Here is a 24,197-nt window from a genome sequence, read left to right on the forward strand (position 1 = left end):
AAATTAAAATTAGAAATGAAACATGATGGGACATATCTCAATTTATTAGAAACAAAGGAAAGGCACAGTACTCAATTGTGTTGCAGAGTCCTACACTGTGAAGTAACAATAATTGCTTTGCTTATTTTTCATGGTTGGTCATTGGAAGGTTAAAAAGATAAGCTTTTTAAGGTTGAAAGACATCAAGATTGAGGGGCAGAATCCAGTTTTGACCTCATGTCTCCTGGCATCTTCCATCCAGTTCTGAGACAGGCCACTTAGGCCAGTTGGTGTCAGAGTTCTTCCTTGTCTCTAATCCTAAGATAATGAATTCATTGTTTCACAGTGTTGTTAGAAGGACTAAAGAGCTACTAAAATGTGAAAGCTCTTTGTAACCTCTAAAGTGACCACACAAAGGTGAGGTATTATTACAAAAATTAATGTATAAATTTAAGGTACTATTCTTAATACTTATGTCCTTACTTTGTGGAATAGACGCACAGCCCAGACTTCTTTGTGATCAGACGGACATGGCCCCCATCATTCTTCATCTTGTCCATCGAGGCTATAGCAACATCTTCTTTGGTTATATATCTAGAACAATTACATGTTAAGTAGATTTCCCATCCCTCACATAAAGATTTCTCTATTTCATGTTCATGATGCCCCTTACAAAAGCAGTAGGAGCAAAAGCAAGATACAATTCTATTTTTGCGTTAATACTAGAATTAGGAAATGTAGTGTTCACCCTTTACATTGACCATTATGTGGGAAAAACATCTCTCTTCCAGATTCATTTTCTCAAGAATCATTGTTCTAAGAAATTCAAGAGTCATTCACTACCTTTTGGATAAATTTTCAAAATTTACGGGCTGGGGATGTGGCTCAAGCTTTGGCGTGCTCGCCTGGCATGTGTGCAGCCCGGGTTCGGTCCTCAGCACCACATACAAACAAAGATGTTGTGTCCATTGAAAACTAAAAAAAAAAATAAATATTAAAATTCTCTCTCTCTCTCACTAAAAAAAAAAGTGGGTGTGAGGATAAGAAATGACCAAATACATGCATATCTGACAGCCTAAAGAAAACTGCTTGCCAGGCTGTGCAGAAACTTTCCAAGTGCATTTTTTTTTACCTCCCTCTTGACCTCTTCAAGGCTTCCCCAAATCTTACTTTATCAGTGTTTTGGGTAAAGTGATTTTTTTTTTGTGTGTGTGTGTGTGTAATGCTGGGGATTAAACCCAGTGCATTCGAGGCAAGCACTCTACGAACTGAGCTACATTCCTAGCCCCGTGTTTTTTTTTTTTTTTTTTTTTTAAGTTAACCAAGTTTTATCACATTTCCTACAATCTCAAGGTTATTCCCATTAGTATTAGCTCATACCAGGTTTATGGAAACTTTACTGAAACAAAGCCAGTAATGTGGGATTCAGAACTTTATTACACAGCACTGTCAATACGACACAATGGTTTAGGGACTGAAAGTAAAGAGGAAAGTAATTCTAATTAAAGGTCATGGGGGAATTTAAGTAGGTGAAATACAATTACCCAATTAATTCCTCCTAATTAGCTCGGCCCAGTTTCTCTGTAGTTTGCACCTATTTTTTGTAGATTTCTAGAAAATTAAATTAAATATGAATTTCTTTATATTTGAGTAGATCTTCATTTGGCAGTTTAACAATAAAATTAAAGTTAAATTACAATGGAATTGTGCAGTTATAGGTAATATTTTAGAAATCTGTCTTTATTTTATTAAGGACGATTTAATGATAAACAGATTTCCCTTTTCCTATAAACTATTTTATTTATTTTTGATTAGGTGATACATGGGCATAGTTTCAAACTTAAAAGGCATACAGCAGTTTACATGGTAAACAGTGAGTTTTCCTCTCATTTCTATCCCAGAATTCACCCTGTTGTCAGTTTTTGGTAAGTTTTTTGGAAACAGTTAATTTTTTTCTGTGTATATGTGCATACCTTTTATTTATTTTTGCATTTATATTGACCTATAATCATATACTATAAAATTTGCTCAATTTAAAGCTTACAATTTATTGCATTTTAATATATTCACAAGGTTGTGACACCATCATCACTGATTGTAGAACATTTTCATCCAGTTCCCCACTTCTGAAACTTATGTGTATGAGCACTCCCTCCCCATTACACTTTTTAGTTTTAGAAATCAATGATAGTATACTGTAGACACTAATCTTCACTTTGCTCTTTTTGCCTCAATCTACATCTCAGAGATCTTTATGTATCAGTACATACAGAGTTGCTCTATTCTTTTTTATTTTTTTTAGTTGTAGGTGGACACAATACCTTTATTTATTTATTTTTATGTGGTGCTGAGGACGGAACCCAGTGTTTCATACATGTGAGGCAAGCGCTCCATCACTGAGCTGCAGCCCTAGCCCTGCTCTATTCTTTTTAATGGTTCCATGTTGGCCAATTATTTGGATAAACCATTATATCTAATGGGCTCTTAGTAATTTTCAGTTTTTGTTATCACAACAATGTGTGTATATGTATGTGTGTGTATGTTTTATACACATAAAGTATATGTAAAATAAGTCTCCACAATAGAATTCCTGGGTTAAAAGTGTTGGGTATTTTTAAGGCTGTACCAGTGCACATCTCCATCAGCAACAAAAGGAAGTTTTCTCACACTTTCACTAGTGCAACCATGTCACTTAAAAAATCTCTGCTAATAGTAATAGGTATCTCCTTATGACTTTAAGTGTGTGTATCTTTTATAAGAGTACAGGTATCTTTCCACATGTTTGCATTTCCACTTGTGTGTGTTTCTTAAAGCATAAGAAGTTAAATCACAGTGAATTATTTGAGCTCTTTAACTTGACATTTTAGTTCCTATATTTCCTCAACATCCCCTCATTTTTTCCCTAACCCTTTTATTCCCTTGACAAGAGTTCTTTGCTAAAGTTTTTCTGTGGATTTTAAATGTACTCAAAAACCTTCCTAGCTTTGAGGGGCAATAGGATATTAAGCCTTGCCTCAGGTATTATTCAATGTTTGAAAGATTAGAAACCCAATTCAGTAACTTTAAAAGATGCTGAGAAATCTGGCCAGAGATTTAGGCACCAAAAATAACCTCTTTCTTTTGTATAAAACGTTTAAGCTTTAAACATAAGTTTTTGGAAATCGTAAGAAACAGATCAATAGATCCCAAAGAAGGAAGCTGACAATGTTTCAAACCTAGTTGCAAGTTGCCAATATTTAATTTTCCATTAATGTTTGCTAGGAAGTCCATGTAAATATTCCAACTTGTCATTTTTTGCAAATAGGGAAGAAAGAATGTCATCAATTAAATTAATTCCTGAATAAGGACGGGAGTGGAATATGGCGATCTTTTACAAGAAAATTGTGCACTGGAAAGTGGTCCACACTAATGGATAGAGTCCTGGGTTCTGGGTTGCTGACCTGTATTACAGATCACTTATAGGTAGAGGATAAATAGTTAGCATTCTAATAATAACTGCTCTCCCACTAAATCATACCTATCTCTGGAACAACAATGGCTGGTGGCTTTGGCTTCCATTCACATCTAAGAGTGAGTCATCCAGAAGCTACCTCAGCTTGGTTGAGGCCTGCAAATTAGTGGAATCATAGAAGAATAATCTTGGAAACCTAACCATAGCTTTTTCGGGAATTTCCAAACTCAGTACCTACCTCTTTTTTTTTTTTTTTTTAAGCCACTTAATATTTTAAGGAGATGAATCCTCCTCCTTGCTGCGTAGGAAGTAAAATGTGGTTGCTGGTATTCTTGAAGCTAAGTGAAGAAATGGGTCTAAGGGGTTTCATTTTTCTATTTATTTATTTATAAATGACAGCGGAATGCATTACAATTCTTATTACACATGTAGAGCATAATTTTTCATATCTCTGGTTATATACACAGTATGGTTTCATTTTTCAGTATAATGCTTCTCTCCTTATCTCCAAGTCTGGAGGCTCTCTAGTTTGGTTTCTCTAGAAAATAATGAGAGAGATAAGAGATCCAGGGTCTAATTGCTCCTCATATAGACTTTCTGTTGTTCAGCCCTATCTTTCATACCTGCTTTCTGAGATATATGATTATTCCAAAATACTGAGACTTACTGAGGTTCTGCTATAAGAATCAGAGTGCTCCTGATTGTACCTCCCCTCTGCAGGTGTATACATTCCATTGTGGGGGTAGCATTTTGTGGCTCTGCTAAGTTGGTTTCCCTGGAGGCCTCCCTCTTTGCATTTCTTTATTCAGACACCAAGGGCTCTAGATACATATCCTTAATAGCTCTCTTCATTCTTTTCCCTCCATTCCTATTGCTAATGCCTTAATAGAGAGCCTCATCAGGAGTCTTTTAATTTGGGGCGGCAGATAAAATTTTGTTGTTGTCATTACTAGCTACATCCCCAGACCTTTGCATTATTAAATTTTGAGATAGGGTCTTATTAAGTTGTCCAGGCTGGCCTCAAATTTTCAATCCTCCTGTCTCAACCTACCCAGTTGTTAGAATTACAAATATGTGTGCTGCCCATGCTTGGCTTGTAAGAGAATTTTTAAGATTTTATATTCAGGAAATTTTTAAGATTTCTATTCTCAGGCTATTCAATAAATTCATCTAGGTAATGCTATAAAGGGATTTGGCAGATATAATTAAGGTTTCTAATCTGCTGATTTTTAAGACTGGGACATTACTAGGTGGACTCAATATAATCACTGGAAGTCTTAAAAGCAGAAGATGAGGACAGATTGATTCCAAGCAGAGAACAATGTGACACTCTGTTGATGGCCCTGATATGCAGAGGCTCATGTGCTAGGACCAGAGAGAGTCTTCTATGAGCTGATGGTGACAACCAGCTGACAGCCTGGATGGAACTGGAACTCAGTCCTACAAATACAGGGAACTGAGTTCTACCAACAATCTGAATAAGCTGGGAAATGGGTTCTTATCCAAGCCTAATAATTGGAGTCCATGTGGTCAATACCTTGATTTTAGCCTAAAATTCAGAGCAGAAAAATCAGCAAGAGTCAACTTGGACTTCTGACTTATTTTAGAACTGTGAGATAACAAATATGTGTTTAATTTTTTTTTTTGTAGATGGACACAATACCTTTATTTTATTTATTTATTTTTATGAGATGCTGAGGATTGAACCCAATGCCTTACACATGCTAGGTAAGCATTCTACCACTGAGCCATAACCATAGCCCCAAGTTTGTGTTGTTTTAAGATGCTGAATTTGTGGTAATTTGTTATGGTAGTAATAGAAAATAAATGTTTCTTGTCTTCTCAATTCAAGTCTTGCTCTTTTTAATCTAATCTCCTAACTGCTGCCAGAGTGAGCTCTTACAGATACAAATCTAATGATTTCATCTGATGCTTGCTACTACAAGATACAGCTTAAACATATCATCTATATTTAATTTCATAAATGCCATTTATAAAATGTGGTGGGTCTGAGCTTGGTTTATATTGATTTTATGAGTTCATATTTCCTTTTATACATGATCAGTCATCTCTCTCAGCTAGTATTTTAAGTGGTCATCCATATCTGATAAAGAAACAATATAGCACATTTAGAAATGGTTGGAGTGGGCTGTAAATTCAGTTATGAAGGGAATTACAATCATGTAAGAAAGAGAAGATAAATTACAAAAATGAGAAAAGTGGAGAGGATTGGAAGAAATATTGAAAAAAATAAAATAGGAATTTTTTTTGACATTAAGTGTGCGTGTGTGTATACTTTTGTAGGTTGGCATGTATGTACATATATGTACAATGTATACACATACATTTCATTTGTATTTGTTATATAAAGTATGGGAAAATTCAACTAGTACAGAAGAGTTTAGATACGAGGCCAAAACTGACAACTTATGGATAAATCCAATCATTCAGAGGGTTTTATTTGGCTTAGAAAGTATTTTATTTTTAAATCTGAACTTGAGTGATTTTAGGTGGGTTATGCACTTTCCAATTTGCCATCATCTCAACCCCAACCTCATCCTTTTCTAGTTTTAAACCTGACCTCATTCATTCATTCAGGTTCTTGTTTTGTTTTTAGTCATGAATTTGTAATTCTGGCATAAAACATAAAGTGACTCTCACCTTCACCAACTACCTAACTTTATGTCCTAAAGAAAGATTTCTCAACAGTAGCACTATAGGCATTCTAAGACAGAAAATTCTTTGGGGATATAGACCTATTTACAGAAGGATTTTCATGAGCATCTTGGAACTGTACCCACAAGATAATCCCTAGTTGCACTCTCTAGTCATGACAATTGAAAGTGTCTCCACAAATTGCAATCCTGGGGGGGGGGGCAAAATTGCCTCCAGTTGAGAACCACTGTTCTAGAGAAACCTCTAGTGAGTTTCTAAGGTGTCCTTCCAGAGAATTTCCAGGTCAAAACTGGCAAGTAGATGTTTGTATTGCTATCATTATTTTAATACTTATTTTTATTCTTAACAACTTATCATAAGTATCATTCCTTGTTATAACATATAGATGTACCTGATGCCATGCACTGAAACAGTTGAAGACATTTTCACTGAATGGTGCTATCTTTATTTAATCATCCACGCCCCCATACCCATTGATTTTTTTTCATCTGTAAAGTGATGGAATGTAAGGATAGGAATATGTTACAGTTGTATAGAGACAGCAAGAAATGAAGGGCTTTCTCTGCTATTGCTACTGTTTGGTTTATTGTTCTGTAATCTCTTCCAAAGTGCAGAGAGCAGCTAACTACTTTTCCTGATAATCCTTGCTTCATGCTAAGAAAAGAATATAAAGAATTTGGATTTCAGATCACACCAAAAGATATCTGAGTGAGACAAAGATTATTGTGATGTCATGAAAGGAAAGTAGATGTACAAAGGATTAGAAAGGGTCCTGTAATGATAAAGGCAAATGATAACAAATGTGTGACAGCTAACCTTTTTATTTCAATTCCAATCATGGTAGTTAACCTTCCGTTTCTTTGAAAGTGATGGTATTTAAAATAAAACCAGCTACCCTAATGCATGGCACCTGCAATTCATGCCACATGAGTGCAAGACAAAAGAGATGGGGTCCAAGATCATGCTGATGTTCTAAGAGTGATTGTCTTCCTGTCGTTAATAGGCTTACCAGGTCATAGGTTGCACTAACCTGTGACTCTGGCCTCTCGATTGATGAGTGGGACCCATGATGAGCTAGATCTGGACAATCTGATGTGTTTTTTTTTAAATATATTTTTTAGTTGTAAGTGAACACAATACCTTTATTTTATTTTTATGTAGTGCTGAGGGCTGAACCCAGTGCCTCATGCATACTAGGCAAGTACTCTACCACTGAGCCATAACCGCAGCCCCCAACCTGATCTTTTCCAGTGAATTTTAGCAAATTCATTAAATATCTAATTATGTTGCTGGATTTTATGTAAAGACTTTTCTTAACTCATCAAGATTTCATTAGTGATTACATAAGATGTCACATACCTCTTATAGAAATAACTATGAAAAATAATACAATACAAAAGAAAAAAGGAAAAGAACTCATACCGTTTGGTACTATTTAGTTTGTTTTGTTGCTTTGTGATCTCTTCCAAAGCAAGGATGGGGCTGCAAAATAACTGCCCACTTTTTCTTATTATCCTTTGCTTCATGGAAGTTAGACTACTCCATTCTCGAACAAACCGCAAAATCTGGCAGAAAAATAAAATAATTTTAAAAGAGTTAGCAGCTTACTGGTCATTTTCCTTTCAGAATAAGACTGTTAACAACACGAGAAAATTGATGTCTTGTTATATCCCTGAAACAGGCTTTTGAGTTCCACAATTTAAGGCTTGGTTTAATACAGTTTTTATACCTTTATTGTAAACTATCTATGACTAGCACACCTGGTGTATATCATTAATATACACAGGAATCAACAATGATAATGTGCTCACTGAGAAGAATCTAGAAGCACATACTTTAGCAGTAGCCAAGGCAAAATTGGTCTTATGGACAGTAGTCTTGCAGTGGTGGCAAGAAAATGATTCTATCTAAAAGATGCAATCATATAGCATCCGAGAATCATTTTGTATCTGATGATTGAGTTGCTATGGGGAAAAAAAAAGTCATAAAATCTGGGACATTTTTATCAGCATTGCTCTTACTTATTAGTCAATCATACATAACTAGTTATTTTTTTGTAGGGGGAATTTGAGAGTCAGGATTATATATTATCAAGAAAATAGCTTGTTGCTTCCTTTTCCTTTATAACAGTTATAGCTGACTACTGGATAATGCTTCATTTCCATTCAAAGGGTTTAAAAAAATCACTATTTCCCTGTTTAAAAAAATAGTAATAAAGGTAAATTACATGCTGGGTCAGTCTTACAACATGATGACCATTAGCAGTGAAGGCAAATCAGTCACAAACAAGCATAAGACCTCCCTGGCAGTTACCTGGCTTGGAGCTTCATGCTGGTGCTTCTGGCAATGAATCAAGAGTTGCTCCATGTGGGGGCTGGGATTGTGGCTCAGTGGTAGAGCACTTGCCTAGCACATGTGAGGCACTGGGTTTGATCCTCAGCACCACATAAAAAAAAAATAAAACAAAAGTATCATGTTCATCTACAACTAAAAAATATTAAAAAAGAGTTGCCCAATGTGTGATTATTCCTGCTCTCAAAATTTGTCATTGTTAGAACTTAACTTTAAAAGATAAAATGTGATTCTGACAGATACAAATAACACAGTTGCTAATCCTGTGAATGAGAAATTAAATGATGCGAGGATGATTCTATCTACAGAAACAGCAGCTCTAGGTGTGATGCTCGCCAAGGAAACAGATTTCACATTTATTCTTAGCACAGGGCAATTAATAGAGACTGCCTAGATTGATAAAAAATGCAACCAGCAATTTGATTCTGCAATAGGCCATGAAGCACTATTTTACTAAACTCAAAATGATTGCTAAAATTCCTAAAAATTTTGCATTTAAAACTAATATAACTATTTTATTTAAAACTGTTCTTACCAGTGAGCGATTCTGTTTCAGTTGAAAACTTGCTGGTAAGTCTTCCCAAAGGTCTAATTTTATATCCAAAGGAATGAAATTACAGTTCATCTGTTTTCCATCCTAATTATAGATTAGGAAGACATTATTAATCCATTTTTATCATAGATGCTAGAAAATAATTAATTATGGTGTAGTATGTCTAAACTCCTAAAAGATTACTTGGTGGCACATTCAAGAGTCTACTCTACATGGCTCCTTAGAAGGATGGAAAGGTGAGAGTGTGTGTCTACACTGCCCACACCTAGCCCAGGCCTGCTGCCTTCAGCTAGGGATGCTGTGCTTACTGCCCTGTCTTACTCTTCTCTTTTGCCTAATCTTGGAAATATATATCAAAACAATGAAATTTGTACATTGTCAATTGATTCAGAACAATATCACTTCCTTGAAGTCAATAGTAGTGCAACACTTTTTAATTCACAAATAAACTTATTTACAATCATTGGAAAATATGTCTCATATTAAAGAAGGATACTAAGAAATAATCGAAAAAGCCTTCCCCAGATGGGTTGATATATCTATCTATTGTTACAGGAATGAGAAAGTAGACAGAGAAATTCTAGAGAAATTATTAAAACATTTGTTTCCCTAAAGCAATGTTGGTCCATGAGGACTGAGTCAATGGCACTACCCAGAGAATAAGTGGACCTGAATTCAGAGTCCAATAATCAGTTGCACAATATGCTGAAATTTTAAGGGTAAAAAGTAACCATGTACAGGGTATAGTCAATTGAACATAAATAGAAGTTATTTCTTTTTTAAAGGGGAAGAAGAGTGTCTTATACAAAAATCTATTATATGAATAACATTGAGGTCATATTCTAAGTCTCTTAATCTTAGCCAAAAAGAAGTGTTATAGCTCCCACAATCACTTTGGGAAAAAACAAAGATAAGCACTTACTTCTTAAAAATTTAGATACATAATTGTAATTTGTAAGTCTAGACAGGTAATTTTAATATATAAGTCTAAATTCAGATATGTAGTATACGATTCTAAATCCTAGATTTGGGATTATAAATGAAATGAACACAATTGGCACAGAATGCTAAATATCTGTTACCAATCTGTCTTTAAGGGGTATACTCTTAGGTAGGGAACTAGGGTTTTAAGTCAAATTTCTACTGGTAGATGTTACTTTATTTTTTCTAAGGTAAAAAGGAAAGGTTTCATTTCAAACAACTGTAGCTGTGAAAAGACGTGTTAGCATTTTATTTGCACAGTGTCTCATGTTTAGAAAATTATAGCAATTTAATAACTTTAAAAATATCTTTATTTATTTTTATATGATGCTGAGGATCAAACCCAGTGCCTCACATATGCAAGGCAAGTGCCCTACCACTAAGCTACAGCCCCAGCCCTAATGATACATTTTAAGGACATGTAAGTACCTAAAAGAGTCACAAAAATATATTTGAGATTACTGATAGAAATGCCAAGAAGGTGAAGTAGGCCAAGCTACACAAACTAGATGGCAGAGTGAAACTATCACTGCAGTTTGGTTGATAGCAGGCACAGTCTAGCCTCTACTAGGAATTTTAATGACTCTCCCTGTCTCCACTCCAAAGAGAAAAAACCAGTGATCAGATTGTCCAGGAAGCTGAGCTTTCACTGTAATAGAATAAAATGTTTAAAGAATTTAAGGGCTTCTAAATTCCTGGTGTGCTCTGACTGGTTGGCTGCCTGTTGGCTTTTCTATCTTCAAGATCTTCTGGGAATCACATCTGTTCCTCTCACATGATGTTCTGAGAGGCACAGCTTAGAGCTCCTGACCACAAGGGATGAGAGTAGCTTAGAAACTTAAGTATGTCTGAAAAGGAACAGAGGAGTCCTTGATACTCCCCTGCCAAGCTCACTACTTCTAGACGATCCACAGGGTGGGCCTGGGTCCATGCTTACATGAGGAACATTGACTACTACCTAGGTTGGTTCTTGGTGTCTCTGCCTGTCTGTCTATCTATCTGACTATCTATCTGTATTTGGTTTAGTAGAAAAACTATAACTGAAAGTTTGGTTAAACACCAACATAAGTTATCATTTAAAAAGCTTTTTTTCAACAGAATGGACCATGGCTTAAAAAATTTATGAGTAGTATTACTTTTTAAAATATTTTTAAATTGTTGATAGACCTTTATTTAATTTATTTATTTATTGGAATAAAGATGTTTGTAATATTCATGCTATTGGAGGCCATGTATGACTCAATATAAAATACTATATTAGAGAAGTTTATAATTCATTCTGTCTTCTGCTTCATAGGCAATATGGTGTAGAAGTTATAAAAAATTTACTTTTTTTTTTTAGTTGTCAACAGATCTTTATTTTATTTATTTATATGTGGTGCTGAGAATTGAACCCAGTGCCTCATACATGCCAGGCAAGTGTGCTACTGCTGAGCCCCAGCCCCAGCCCATGAATATTATTTTAATTAACAAGGATTAGAAATTTGAAATTGTAGAACTAATAAAAGTATTTAAAAACTCTGTGAATTTTTCCTCAAATATGGACAAAGATTCCCATGTGGTCTCCAAGACCCTCTCAGGGGTCCACAAAGACACAAGTGTAGTTGTAATAAAAGTAGGATATTTTTTTTTTTTTAAAGAGAGAGTGAGAGAGGAGAGAGAGAGAGAGAGAGAGAGAATTTTTAATATTTATTTTTTAGTTCTCGGCAGACACAACATCTTTGTTGGTATGTGGTGCTAAGGATCGAACCCGGGCCGCACGCATGCCAGGCAAGTGCGCTACCACTTGAGCCACATCCCCAGCCCTATTATTTGCCTTTTAAACTCTCATTATATCTTTATCAGATGGTGAAGTTTCCCAGCAGCTACCAAGATATAGTACAACAAAACAAATGCAGAGGCAGACATAAGAATACCATTATTTTTTATTGAGACTTTAGAGAGAACTGCCAACAATGAAAAAAGTACCTCTTTTCTTAATATTTTTCTGTTTTAGAAAATATAAATTATTTTTCATAAAACATGTTACTTATATAAATATATAAAAATATTTTAAAAAGTAATAATACTCATAACTTTTTAAAGCCATGGTCCATTCTGTTGAAAGAAAGCTTTTTAAATGATAACTTACGTTGGTGCTAACCAAACTTTCAGTTTAAGTTTTTCTGGGTTTACTGTCATTACTTTTAAATGGATTAATAAGTGAATATTTTTAAGCATCTTCATTTCAATTTTTTTTTGGAGGCAATTAGGAAGACCCTATCGCAAAATGAGAAATAAAAAGGACTGGGGATATAGTTCAGTAGTAAAGCACCATGGGTTCAATGCCAAGTACCAAAATAAATTAAAAAAAAGAATCTCCATTCAACTTCCAGAATGCAGTTACCTGCCAGCCTCCAGCTGCTTCACCTTTGGGATCCACTACAGTGTTAGAGCTAAGGCTGCCTCCCCTTTCTTTTCTAATTAGAGCATTATAATTACACCTAGTAGTTGGGTTCATTTTGACAAAATCATACATGCAAGGAATTTGATTTTCATTTTTATTTTGAATACAGTAAATATCAATGCAAACAAAAGCTCTTTGGAGTCCCTCAACAAATTTAAGGAGTACAAAGGAGTCAGAAACCAAAACGTTTGAGTGCCACTAATATAGGCTATGGCAGGAATCTGAACAATCATATACAAAAGTTTCCACCTTTATTTTGTATGGAGAAGTGAGTTAGGCTTCTGTAAAGAAGTAGTTGCTTTGGCTGCTTCAAATGATCTGTGCAGGAATAAACTTATTCAGAGTTCATGAGGATTGGACAATGGGCTAGGTTTTTGATAGGACTTAGCTCATTTTATCCTTGAAACAAATCCCCTCCAAAGTTTATAGATGAGGAAATTGAAGCACAGAGCAGTTAAGTGTCCAAGATGACAGTAAAAGATTTGAACTGAGACAGCCTTATCCTGAAGTAAATGCTCTTAGTGACTAATTTTGCCTTTGATTTGTCTTTAGATTTAACACAGGAATTTGATAACTATCTTTAAGGAGGAAAAAAAAAAACTAGCTGCCTACCTTATTGTAAATAAAATTAAATATCTTCATTGAAAAATTTAAAAAGGAAGCCATTTTTATGTTTCCAGCTACAGATTCTGCATGATGCTTACCTTAGTATAGAGGTGAATCCGGTCAGTATTCTTACTTGCACAAAACATTAAGGTATCATATACTGGCAGAATGTCTGAAGTCTTCAACTGCTCTAATAAAGACAATGAAAGAAAATCTTAAGGCTTGTCTGCCCTCTACCTAAAATAGCTTAAAAAAAAACTTTTACAGGGTAGAATGATGAAATAGCCTGTATTAAAAATATCAACATATTTTACAAAGAACATGTTTGCAGGCTTGAAGTAAAACTCCCAAGGTAAGTCATCCAAACATCAGCATCTGTAGTAACTGTTTGCTTTTCATTTTTGCTAATGACTCAACAAGAAGCAGACTCAGAATTAGCTGAAAAGATAAAAGTTAGGCACAAGGGACACTTTCTTGCCACCAGGAGTTGTTACCAGTCTTGAAGGAATTTTAAATCTATCCCTTTTGCTAGTGTATACTGAAGTTGAGACTGAATGGGCACCACTTTGATTACTAGTAGCAATACACTATATTGAGGGCCAGCTAAATACCTGATATCCTATAGCCTGGTGCCTCATATTCACAAGAAGAGATGAGTTATAAAAGTGTATTTTCTGATAATTATTTAATCTTTTTTTTTTAAAGAGAGAGTGAGAGAGGGGGGAGAGAGAGAGAGAATTTTTTAATATTTATTTTTTAGTTCTCGGCGGACACAACATCTTTGTTGGTATGTGGTGCTGAGGATCGAACCCGGGCCGCATGCATGCCAGGCGAGCGCGCTACCGCTTGAGCCACATCCCCAGCCCCTTATTTAATCTTTCCTCAGTCCCACTGTCCAATATTCTGCAGGAGAGAAGATTATCAGATCAAGTCTAAATAATAATTATAATTAATACTTATCAAGAACATACAATGTACCAGGCACTGTTCTAAGTACTGTCCTCAGTACATCTCTCACAAATAAATAGTGCATTGTAGATTGTGTGTATATGTATGTTTGTATGTTTTGGTGGTACTGGAGATTGAACCCAAGAATATTCTACCACTGAGCTACATTCCCAACCCTTCTTGCTTTTCATTTTGAGACAGGGTCTTGTTAAGTTGCCCAGGCTTGCCTTGAACTTGTGGTCCTCTTGCCTCAACTTCCCGAGTTGCTGGGATTACAGGTGTGCACCACCACACCTGGCAATAGTGCATTTTAAATAGGAAGAAACCAAGGCATATTAACTTGCCCAAGGTTACATCACTAGTAAGAAGATGTAAACTCAGTAATCTCACTCTAGAGCTGGTACTCTTAACTCAGCCAGATTTCCTTAGTAACCTTTTAATTACTTTCCAGATCTGGAAGTGTATGATTTGTCTGCCATTCCACTTGGTAATGTCATGGCATTGGCCATTTCACAAATTTGGTTTATGGCTTATTCCTATACTTCATAAATTTAAAAATGTACTTTAATAACGCTGAAATTGATGTGTCTTATGAGTCTATAATAATAATATCTGCTTCTCACAATCATTGCTGGCCAGGTGGCAGTTGTGAAGTTGGTATCATTGCCTAAGCATGTATGAGCTTAGTTAGAACTATAATACTATTGTCACTTCAAAACTGCACATGAGGTGCATGCATTGTTATTACTATGTATACTGATTTTAATTGACTTCAAGATGTCTTCAAAAAATTTCACTATGATTTGGTATCAAAATGAAAAGTCAGCATAGTTCAAAAAATTTGAATATAGAGCAGGAGAATGTAGGTTTGATATTTTAAAAGCAAATATGTATCGCTAGGGAAATAACCTCAATTTCTTACTTTCTTGCAAAAGAGTGACTGAATGCTTCATGGGATCTAAGAAAAAGAGATGCCTTCAAATAGAAGAAGCTGTCTTACATGTGGTTACTGAGATGTTCAAAAGGTTTGCCTCTTACAATGCCAAGCAAAGCAACTGGAGACATGAGATAATGCCACATCCTCAAAGTAAACAAATGAACAAAAATGTCAAAATGAACAGATGATGGTATAGCCAGGTCTAGACTATCATAAACATATTTTGTCATAGTTTAATTGGCAGAGTTTTTCTCGTTCTTAATGGTCCATAAAATAAGTAATGTGTCTTAATAATTAATGTGTCTTCAACTTTGATAAACTATGCTCAAGGATCAGAAGTCATTCTTTGAGAAAAAGAATTATAAGAACCCCAAATCAGTTGATATTCATTCTTGGTAGCTGACAACTACATTACAGGAATATATTTCTCTTTTCATTTTTTTTTTCTTTTTTTAAATTGATTATTTAAAGCATTACATAGCTCATGATATATCATCTTTCATACATTTGACTCAAATTGTGTTTTGAACTCCCATTTTCACCCCAAATACAGATTGCAGAATCACATCTGTTACATATTCACATTTTTACATAATGCCATATTAGTGACTGTTGTATTCTGCTACCTTTCCTATCCCCTACTATCCCCCCTCCCCTCCCCTCCCCTCCCATCTTCCCTCTCTACCTCCCCTGCTGTTGTTCAATTCTCTCCCTTTTTTTCCCTCCCCCTTGCCCCTCATAACCTCTTATAATTTTATGTATCGTTGAAGGTCTCCTACTATTTCCATGTGCTTTCCCTTCTCTTTTCAGTGTTCTTATGAAAGGTAATTTTATGGTTCAAAAATACAGATGATGTATTCCAGACCTCAGGAATTCCAGTTAGAACAAAACTATTGTTCCAGAGTATTACTCTGGTTCTAAAACAGCAAATATCAGAAGAATAAGCATTTTAACTTAGTGTGCCTTTATTGTCTTCTTTTTGTTTCTAATTCACATTAGTGGGAAGATGTGAAGCCTATGACTTATGTGGAATTATCATCCCAGTGATCTGAAAAGTCAAAAACAAAACCAAACAAAACAGGGCTAGGCAAAGGGGAAAATGCTGGCATTGTCTAGAATGGATAAGGCCGATATAAATTTCACTGTCTGAAATGAGTTTCTAAGTCTGGTGATTTTTTTTTAAGTACTGTCAGTATAAGCTAAAACATGTCTCCATCAAGAGACCAATTTATAGCTAACAAGCCAATGTTTCCCTGTCAAAGATGAAGACTCTTGGCCCAGTTGATAACTGCCAGGTGATGATGCTACTCTATAGTCCACTAAGCTATATGCTGTCCTACATCCAGAGCTTCATCAGCACTGAAGGTTTTATTTGCAGCAGGAACAAGGAACCTGAACCTAAGAGTATATGCCACCTGAGTCTATACTGTCTATTTAAAGGCTGCTAAAATTAGACCTAAGCAGGATTCACTTCAATATATTCTTGGGAAGCCCTTGAGGAATGGAAGGAATTGAAGGAGCAAAGGAAGAAAAGAGGATGATTTGAGCTCAGAAATTCCTTAATGAACATTTCATTTTAAAGCTATGAATCTGATTCTAAATTATATCAGTGTTTAACAACCACAAAGAATAAAAATTTCAGCAGTCTCTCCCAACAATTTTGAGTTGGTTTTAATAGGAATATCAATCTTTAGGTTACTGTGGTCCCTAAATGAGTAACAAGAAAAACAACCCAAAAGTGCTCACGGATTTTTGCCAGCTGGTGCATAAAAGATAGTGATGTATGACTACAGGCTGGTATTTGCTAACTATCACAGTTATAAATAATGAATGGAATCAAGCAACAAATAAATACATCTGAAACACTAGATGGTTGGTTCCAAGTGTAGTTATGATTCATAGAGTTTTAAAAATTACATACCTTAAAAACAATTTCTCAAATAAAAAAAATGCCAATTAAGTGTAGCCATTTAAAAGCCTCCATATATAAAGAATTAATGATTTATTAAGGAGTTCTTTATCTGTCAATCTTAACTATTTTTCCAAAAGCACCACCCCAAAATCAAAACAACACACTCCCAGTGTGAACAGGCTAGGTTTGGTTGAGGCAGAGCAACAGGCTTGGTGGCAGCACATGTAGCAATTTATTGGTTTTGCTCCATGTGTAGTATCTGAATGCCAACAGACACACTCTGATCTTCCAATCATCTGGTGTTTAAGAATATGGTTATGAATGGTTGGCATTTTTAATATAAAAGGGAATAAAAGGCATCTGGAATAAGGCATCAATCACAAATCCAAAATGATACTATGTTAAAATATATGGTTATTATTTGGACACTGTAAATAGAAACAGGACTTACCATTACCTGATTGGGCTGTGAGCCTGTCTTCCCTCCTAACTTCTGACATTTCTTCCTTGCTATTAGCCAACTGGTTAGGTTCAGACTGTGCAATGACTTGTTTGTCACAGTATAAGCTAGCTTGTACTTTTTTGGAGATGTCTATTTGAGAATCATCTTCTTCATTTTTGTTTTTGTCCTGGATATGGTTGAGGCTGTCTATTTGAAGAATTATTAAGATAAAATAATTTATACTTAAAAGTATAGTTAAAAACATTATAGCTAGGTCTTAAACAAAGAAAAATTAGTGTTTGTTCATTCTTTCAAAATGTTTACCAGCAGTCTACTATTTCCCCAGAACTAGGCTGGAAAGACAATAAGGAATAAGAAAGATAAATCCAAAATCAAAACAACACACTCCCAGTGTGAACGGGCTAGGTTTGGTTGAGGCAGAGCAACGGGCTAGGTTTGGTTGAGGCAGAGTAACAGGCTTGGTGGCAGCACATGTAGCAATTTATTGGTAGCTCAATCTACATAGGTTTTTAGCATATAGAGAAGACTGGGGAGAAAATTTGGTTATTTAATATGACAGTGGTGATTAGCCAGGAGTTCTATTCTGGACATGTTAAGTTTGAGATTTCCATTAGACAAGTAGGTGAAGATGTTACATAGGCCATTGTCTGTCTCCAGCATGGAGACAAATAAATAGTGGATCTTCACATAAAGAGAACCAAATTGAGTCTTTGTGAGTACAGGCACTGGAGATTGGGGAAGGCAGTAAAAAAAAAATGTTGGAATTAAAAAGAAAAACATTAAAGAGAAATATTAAAAAATTACATAGAGCAAAAGTTGTCAGGGTCAAGTTCTCAGAGGAATTCCACTGGATCTGAGAGCTGGTTATGAACCTAGAAGCCTAGCTCAGGGCTTGCATTTTTGGATTAGATACTAAATGTATCTAATACCATTAGATAGTCCTAGGCAGAGAAATAATAATGCATTATTTAAAGGACACTGTGGTTGCTTTATATAAAAGGATCCCAAGGGGGTGACTAGAAGGGAGATTCCTGAGGTTTGGGACAAAGATGATGGTGGGTTTTGGGTAGAATGGTGACAATAAAGAGAATGTAGTTGGAATCAAGATTTATTTTAGAGGTTACTTAACGAATCAATTATGGAAAGCTCAATCTACATAGGTTTTTAGCATATAGAGAAGACTGGGGAGAAAATTTGGGTATTTGATGTGACAGTGGTGATTAGCCAGGAGTTCTATTCTGGACATGTTAAGCTTGAGATTTCCATTAGACAAGTAGGTGAAGATGTTACATAAGCCACTGGATATATCAGTCTGAAATTCAAGTAGGAGATATAAATTTGGATGATGTGAACTGTAAATTATTAATTATAAACTACAGATGTTAAGAACAAACCACAAGAAAAGAGCATATTGATAAATATTGGCAATCAATGTTTACTATACCACATATTCTTTAATGCAGTAGAGACTGTATTAGCAACCACTACAGATTATAATATTCTAATATTACTCCTATAATTTCTTGAATTCCACCATGTCCTTAAAGAGTTAGATGGAAGGCACTCTTTTAAAAATTAGATGAAAGATTTGAGCAATAGTTCAGAGGTGAAGAGCTGGCCTAGCATGCAGGAGGCCCAGGGATCAACCCTCAGTATTATACACACATTTTTTAAAAAGTTAGATGATTTGGAATTGATTCTCCTTTTTAATACTTTTGGGGCCCATCAAAATCAAGGTTAGAAATAATTATGCCAAATTATAGTAATGTAATTTGAATAATTTCAATTTTAAGTTATGATAATACCACTGTTACTTAGAATACTTATTTCTTTCTAAAAGACTTTCATATTCACAAAAGATAGTTCAGCCAGGCATGGTGGTGCACAACTGTATTCCCAGTGACTCAGGAGGCCAAGGTAGGAGAATTGCAAGTTTGAGACTAGTCTCAGCAATTTAGTGAGACCTTTAGCAATTTAGTGAAATTCTGTCTCAAAATAAAAAAATACAAAGGGGTAGGGATATGGCTTAGTGGTAAAGTGACCCCTGGGTTCAATCCCTAGTAAAAAACAAAACAAAACTAAAACCAAACCAAACCAAAACAAAACAAAAATAACACAAAAGGTAGTTTATCTTCACAAAGGAAGTTTTCTTGAAGTTGCTTATTAAGTTTTAGGTCTAGGAATTCATTGTTGTTCTTGGTATCACAAAGGAAAAATCAGAACTATATTAAACTATGATTTTTCTTGCTAAATCATTTAACTTATATACTTAATGGGAACTGACATTATTTTATAGTCACAATATACTTTATTTTTATTGCCTATACCAGTTGCAAATTGCATGGAGTCATGCTAATTATGACAGGGATATTATATGGAATAAGCTTGTAGTTCCAATTTAGTTCACAGACAACAGGTGCCCACATAACAAATATAACCATCCAGATGGCAGACTTGTCAATTTTGGTAGGAACACCCATAAGTAAAAGAGGAAAGGCTTAGCCACTGATTACATCAAAACTAAGAGAGGAGAACAAGACAGGAAGGAAAAAAATGTTTTTCTTTTTTTTCTCTGGTGGTATGGGGGATTAAACTGAGTGGCGTTCTATCACGAAGCTACATCCCCAGCTCTTTTTAATTTTTTTTGAGATAGAGTCTACCTAAGTGGTGGAGGCTGGTCTTAAACTTGCAATCCTCCTGCCTCTTCCTCCTGGGTCACTTGAGATTACAGGCATGTGTCACTGTGCCTGGCTAGGAAGAAAAGTACTGTAATATCAGAGTCTATATCTTAATTGAATCTTTGTTAATGATAATATTCCAAGAATTATCATATAATGAAAAATTAGATGTAAATAATTATTACCACTGATAAATAAAATGAGTATTTCTAGTTTCCAAAAAATGTTAACTTGGTTTTTTGGGGGGTGGGAACCCAGGGGTGCTTAACCATTGAGCCACATCCTCAGCCCTTTTATTTTTTATTTTGAGACAATGTCTTGCTAAACTGCTTAGGGCCTTGCTAAACTGCTGAGGCTGATTTTGAACTTGTGGTCCTTCCGACTCAACCTCCCAAGCCACTGTGTTTACAGGTGTGGACCACCATGCCTAGCTCAACTTGGCATTTTTCACTGGATAAAAATGCTCTCTAAAATTGGAAAAAAAAAAAAAGAATACTAATGATCTTTTTCTTATGATAATCAGGGGCATTGATAACCATATTAGAAACTAAACATCAGGAAATGACATATCATGCTATGAAAACATACTTGAGGTATGTTTATAATTTCTAACTTTAAAATAATATGTTTTACAATCCCTGCAACTTCAGAGGCTGAGGCAGGAGGATCCCAAGTCCAAGGCCAGCCTCAACAATGTTGTGAGGCCCTCGTTAACTTAATGAGACTCTATCTCAAAATAAAAAATAAAAAGAGCTGGGATATAGCTTAGTGGTAAAGCACCCTGGTTTGAACCCTCTGTACTAAAAAGAGAAAAAAAACATGTTTTACCAAAGAATAAACTCATAAAACATATATCAAATACATTCTTTAAAGCTGTATGGAGGCACTGAGTTTGATCTTCAGCATCACATAAAATAAATAAATAAATATACTGTGTCCATCTACAACTAAAAATATATTAAAAAAAAAAAGCTGGGCTGGGATTGTGGCTCAGTGGTAGAGCGCTCGCCTAGCACAGGTGGGACCTGGGTTCTTAGCACTACATAAAAATAAAGGCATTGTGTTGCGTCCATCTACAGCTAAAAAAAAAAATTATTAAAAAAAAAAGCTCTATGGAGGAGTTTTTAATTATCTGTCAAGCAACAAAATGGCCCAATGTATACCGAGTAGGTAAAGAACTGAATTATTTTGCTACTTAAACATAAAAATAATCTATAATTTCTTTAAAAACAAATGTATCTAAAGAGGAAAGAAAGCAGAAGGTCTACAACTATAAGGCATATTTGCTACCATAGCAACAGAGCTTCTATTTCTGCCCACTGAATTCACATCCTGCTGACATTAATCAGAAATGTCCATTTGTGCCAAATTAATGTCATATCATAGATGCTTGGGAATTCTTGATAAAACTAGGAGTTTTTCACATTCTATGACAGATTCACAGTCTTCACTATGTGAAGTTCTTAATCCATTTTAAAAGCTAAAGTCAGTGCTGAGTCACACTAACCTTTGTTCACAGGAGTTTCTAAGAACACAGGCTATCTCCAGCCCCCACCTCTACAGTCACCTTCCAACATACTCACCAGCACTGCCTTGAGGATTCTCACACATTTCACAATAAGATAACAGTGAATTATTGATATAGGTGCAGAAACCACACTGCCAATCCTTTCCAGGAGGGGTTGGGGTGATTGTCGGGGACTTGGCCTTATGGACATGTTCCATGAGTTTGGCTTTGGTTTGTCCAGGCCTGGATGGTTTCTCCTCTGGTAGGCTGTTGCAGTCATGGGTGGTGACTGATTTCAATCTTTTAGTTTCAGGTTCAAAATTATGTTCAGAATCAATGATATCCCTCGATGCCACTATGGTATTTTTCTCCTGAAATATCCTTGATTCATCACAGGAGGTCTCCAACTGTCTCTTTTTAGGTTTTGGTAAAAAGAATGATTGAATATCATGCTGTTTTTCTTTTTCAAACTAGGAAAATCAAACAGATATTAAATTAAGAAGCAATCATTAAAAAAACCACAATCATTTCCCCTAAATGAAAGAGCTTAACCATATTCTATTATCCTGTGAAAACCTTTTTGGAAATGAATTAAATTATACTATGATTTTTCATATATAACACCATTACGACATTCATGTACTTCTTATCTTTTTTTTAGCACTTACTATGTGTCACGCACTTTACATCTATTAACTCACTTAGTCCTCATGCCAGTTTTGTTAGGTAGCTACTATTATTATTCCCATATTTTAGATGAGGCAACTAAAATTTTAGAAAGGTTAGTTAGGTAAAGTGGTTAGATAAGCTATGCAATGAAAAATATACTTCATAAACTATCTTAGCCAGATGTATGTCAGAGAAAGAAAGCAATCATTTATTTAAACACTTCAAATAAATCAAGAACCTAAGGTGGGCAGTAACCCTAGCCTGTAATTCCCATGACCCAGGAAGCTGAGGCAAGAAGATCACAAATTCAAGGCCACTTGCAGCTACTTAGCAAGCAACTTATTGAGACCCTGTCTGAAAACAAAAAATGAAAATGGCTGGGGATGTAGCTCAATGGCAAAGTGCTTGGGGTTCAATACCCAGTAACCTGCCCCGTAAAAAAAGAGCCTAGAAAAGTACTTTCATGCCCAAACTATAAACATAGTATTCATAAACAATGCTACTTAAAGTAAAATGTTACCCTGACCAGAAAACATTTGAAAATAGCAGTAAAACTATTAACTGCTTCTTTAATAGAAACATTTAAATAACTATCTTGTTTCTAAGAAATATATTTAATAATTACCTTATTTCTAAGAAATATACTTATTTTGTCTAAGAACCCTTACAGCATTATCTATATTTTTCATCTTCTTTTTAATGCATAAATCTCAACGTCCTACTGAGAGAAAGTATAACTATCTCCATGATCAATTAGTTAGTAGTTGAGATAAAGTGTTAATTTTAGAGAAGTCCTGCTATGGACTGAATTGGGAACTATGCTGGACACACATTGTAGCAGACTGTATTTCCAAAGATGACCACATAAATTCTTATCCCATCTCACATGCTCCACTAATGTGGCTCCACTGAGAGGCAAAGTCTATGGTCTTCTTCCCAAAACCTGTGTAGACCTCTGTAACTGTCACATCCCTTAGAATACAGTTAAAGTGACACTGTGTAACTTCTTAGGCCAGGTCACTGAGGGTAATATGACCTCCACCTCCATGCTGGCCCACTCTCTCACTTTCCCTTTCTCTCTTGGAATGCTTGCCTTTCGGACCTGTCACCATGTTATGGGGAAGCTCAGGCCACATGGGAAAACCATGTGCTGATATTCCAGTGGATAACCCAGAAAGGCCCACAGGTAGCAGCCAGCATCAATTGCCAAACATATGAGTGAACAAGCTTTCAGATATTCTAGTCCCCAGTTTCAAAATCTTCTAGTAAAGGCCACAGTTATCATGGAATAGATCTATCATCCCTGTTGTACTCTAGTTGAATGTGCATTCACAGATAACCTGAGAAATAATATATGATTTTTTCAAAGACACTAAGTTGTGGAGAAATTGGTTATGGAGTAATAGATAAAAAAGAAACTATGGGTAATAATAGCAAATAACCAAGTAACTATAGAGAGATATTTTACATAATGAATTTTATCTGTACTTCTTAGTAGTAATGCATAACAGAGATTTGGCAAATTCATAGAGACAGAAAGATTAATGGTTACCAAGAGCTAGAGAGAAAGGAAATGGGAAGCTGTTGGTAAATGTTTATAAAGCTTCCATGAGGGGTAATGAAAAAGTTTTGGAAGTATCAGGAATGGCTGCACAACATTGTGAATATAATGCCACTAAATTGCATATCAAAAAATGGTTAAAATGGCAAATTTTGTGTTGCTACAATAAAAATATTAAACCCCACCACACACACACACCAAAAAAAAAGTAAAACATGTATTATTATAGAGACAAGCATGCCGCATTCCTAATAATGTAGAACAACTACTTTTGTACATTATTAAATACTATAAAAAGTTATCTAATTAGCTATAGAAGTTATAGAATTTTGATGAAAAATATATAAAATGAAATCATTAACAAAGAAACAAGATTTTTCAAATAGTGCACTAAGGAAATTTTAAGAAAAGGGACAGAGTTTTAGGCAATAAAGACAAAATATATAATCTTGAAAATAAAATAAGACCATGGAGAAAA

The 24,197-nt window shown here is 35.2% G+C and overlaps 1 protein-coding gene across 3 annotated transcripts in view; it reads right to left on the reverse strand.

Annotated features, from left to right (window-relative positions):
- The window catches only part of ZRANB3 (zinc finger RANBP2-type containing 3), a 275,518-nt gene that overhangs the window by 37,880 nt on the left and 213,441 nt on the right, over nucleotides 1-24,197 (reverse strand). For all 3 annotated transcript variants that reach the window (XM_081262030.1, XM_081262029.1, XM_081262031.1), the window contains 6 exons: nucleotides 21,566-21,959; nucleotides 17,293-17,490; nucleotides 13,143-13,234; nucleotides 8,994-9,095; nucleotides 7,529-7,671; nucleotides 463-573 (listed from right to left, as the gene is read on the reverse strand). In XM_081262030.1, the coding sequence (XP_081118156.1) occupies nucleotides 463-573; nucleotides 7,529-7,671; nucleotides 8,994-9,095; nucleotides 13,143-13,234; nucleotides 17,293-17,490; nucleotides 21,566-21,959 (1,040 nt within the window). The remainder of the gene's footprint in view (nucleotides 1-462; nucleotides 574-7,528; nucleotides 7,672-8,993; nucleotides 9,096-13,142; nucleotides 13,235-17,292; nucleotides 17,491-21,565; nucleotides 21,960-24,197) is intronic.

The sequence above is a fragment of the Spermophilus citellus genome, assembly GCF_964194105.1.
Source record: "Spermophilus citellus genome assembly, chromosome: 11".
Lineage (NCBI taxonomy): Eukaryota > Metazoa > Chordata > Mammalia > Rodentia > Sciuridae > Spermophilus > Spermophilus citellus.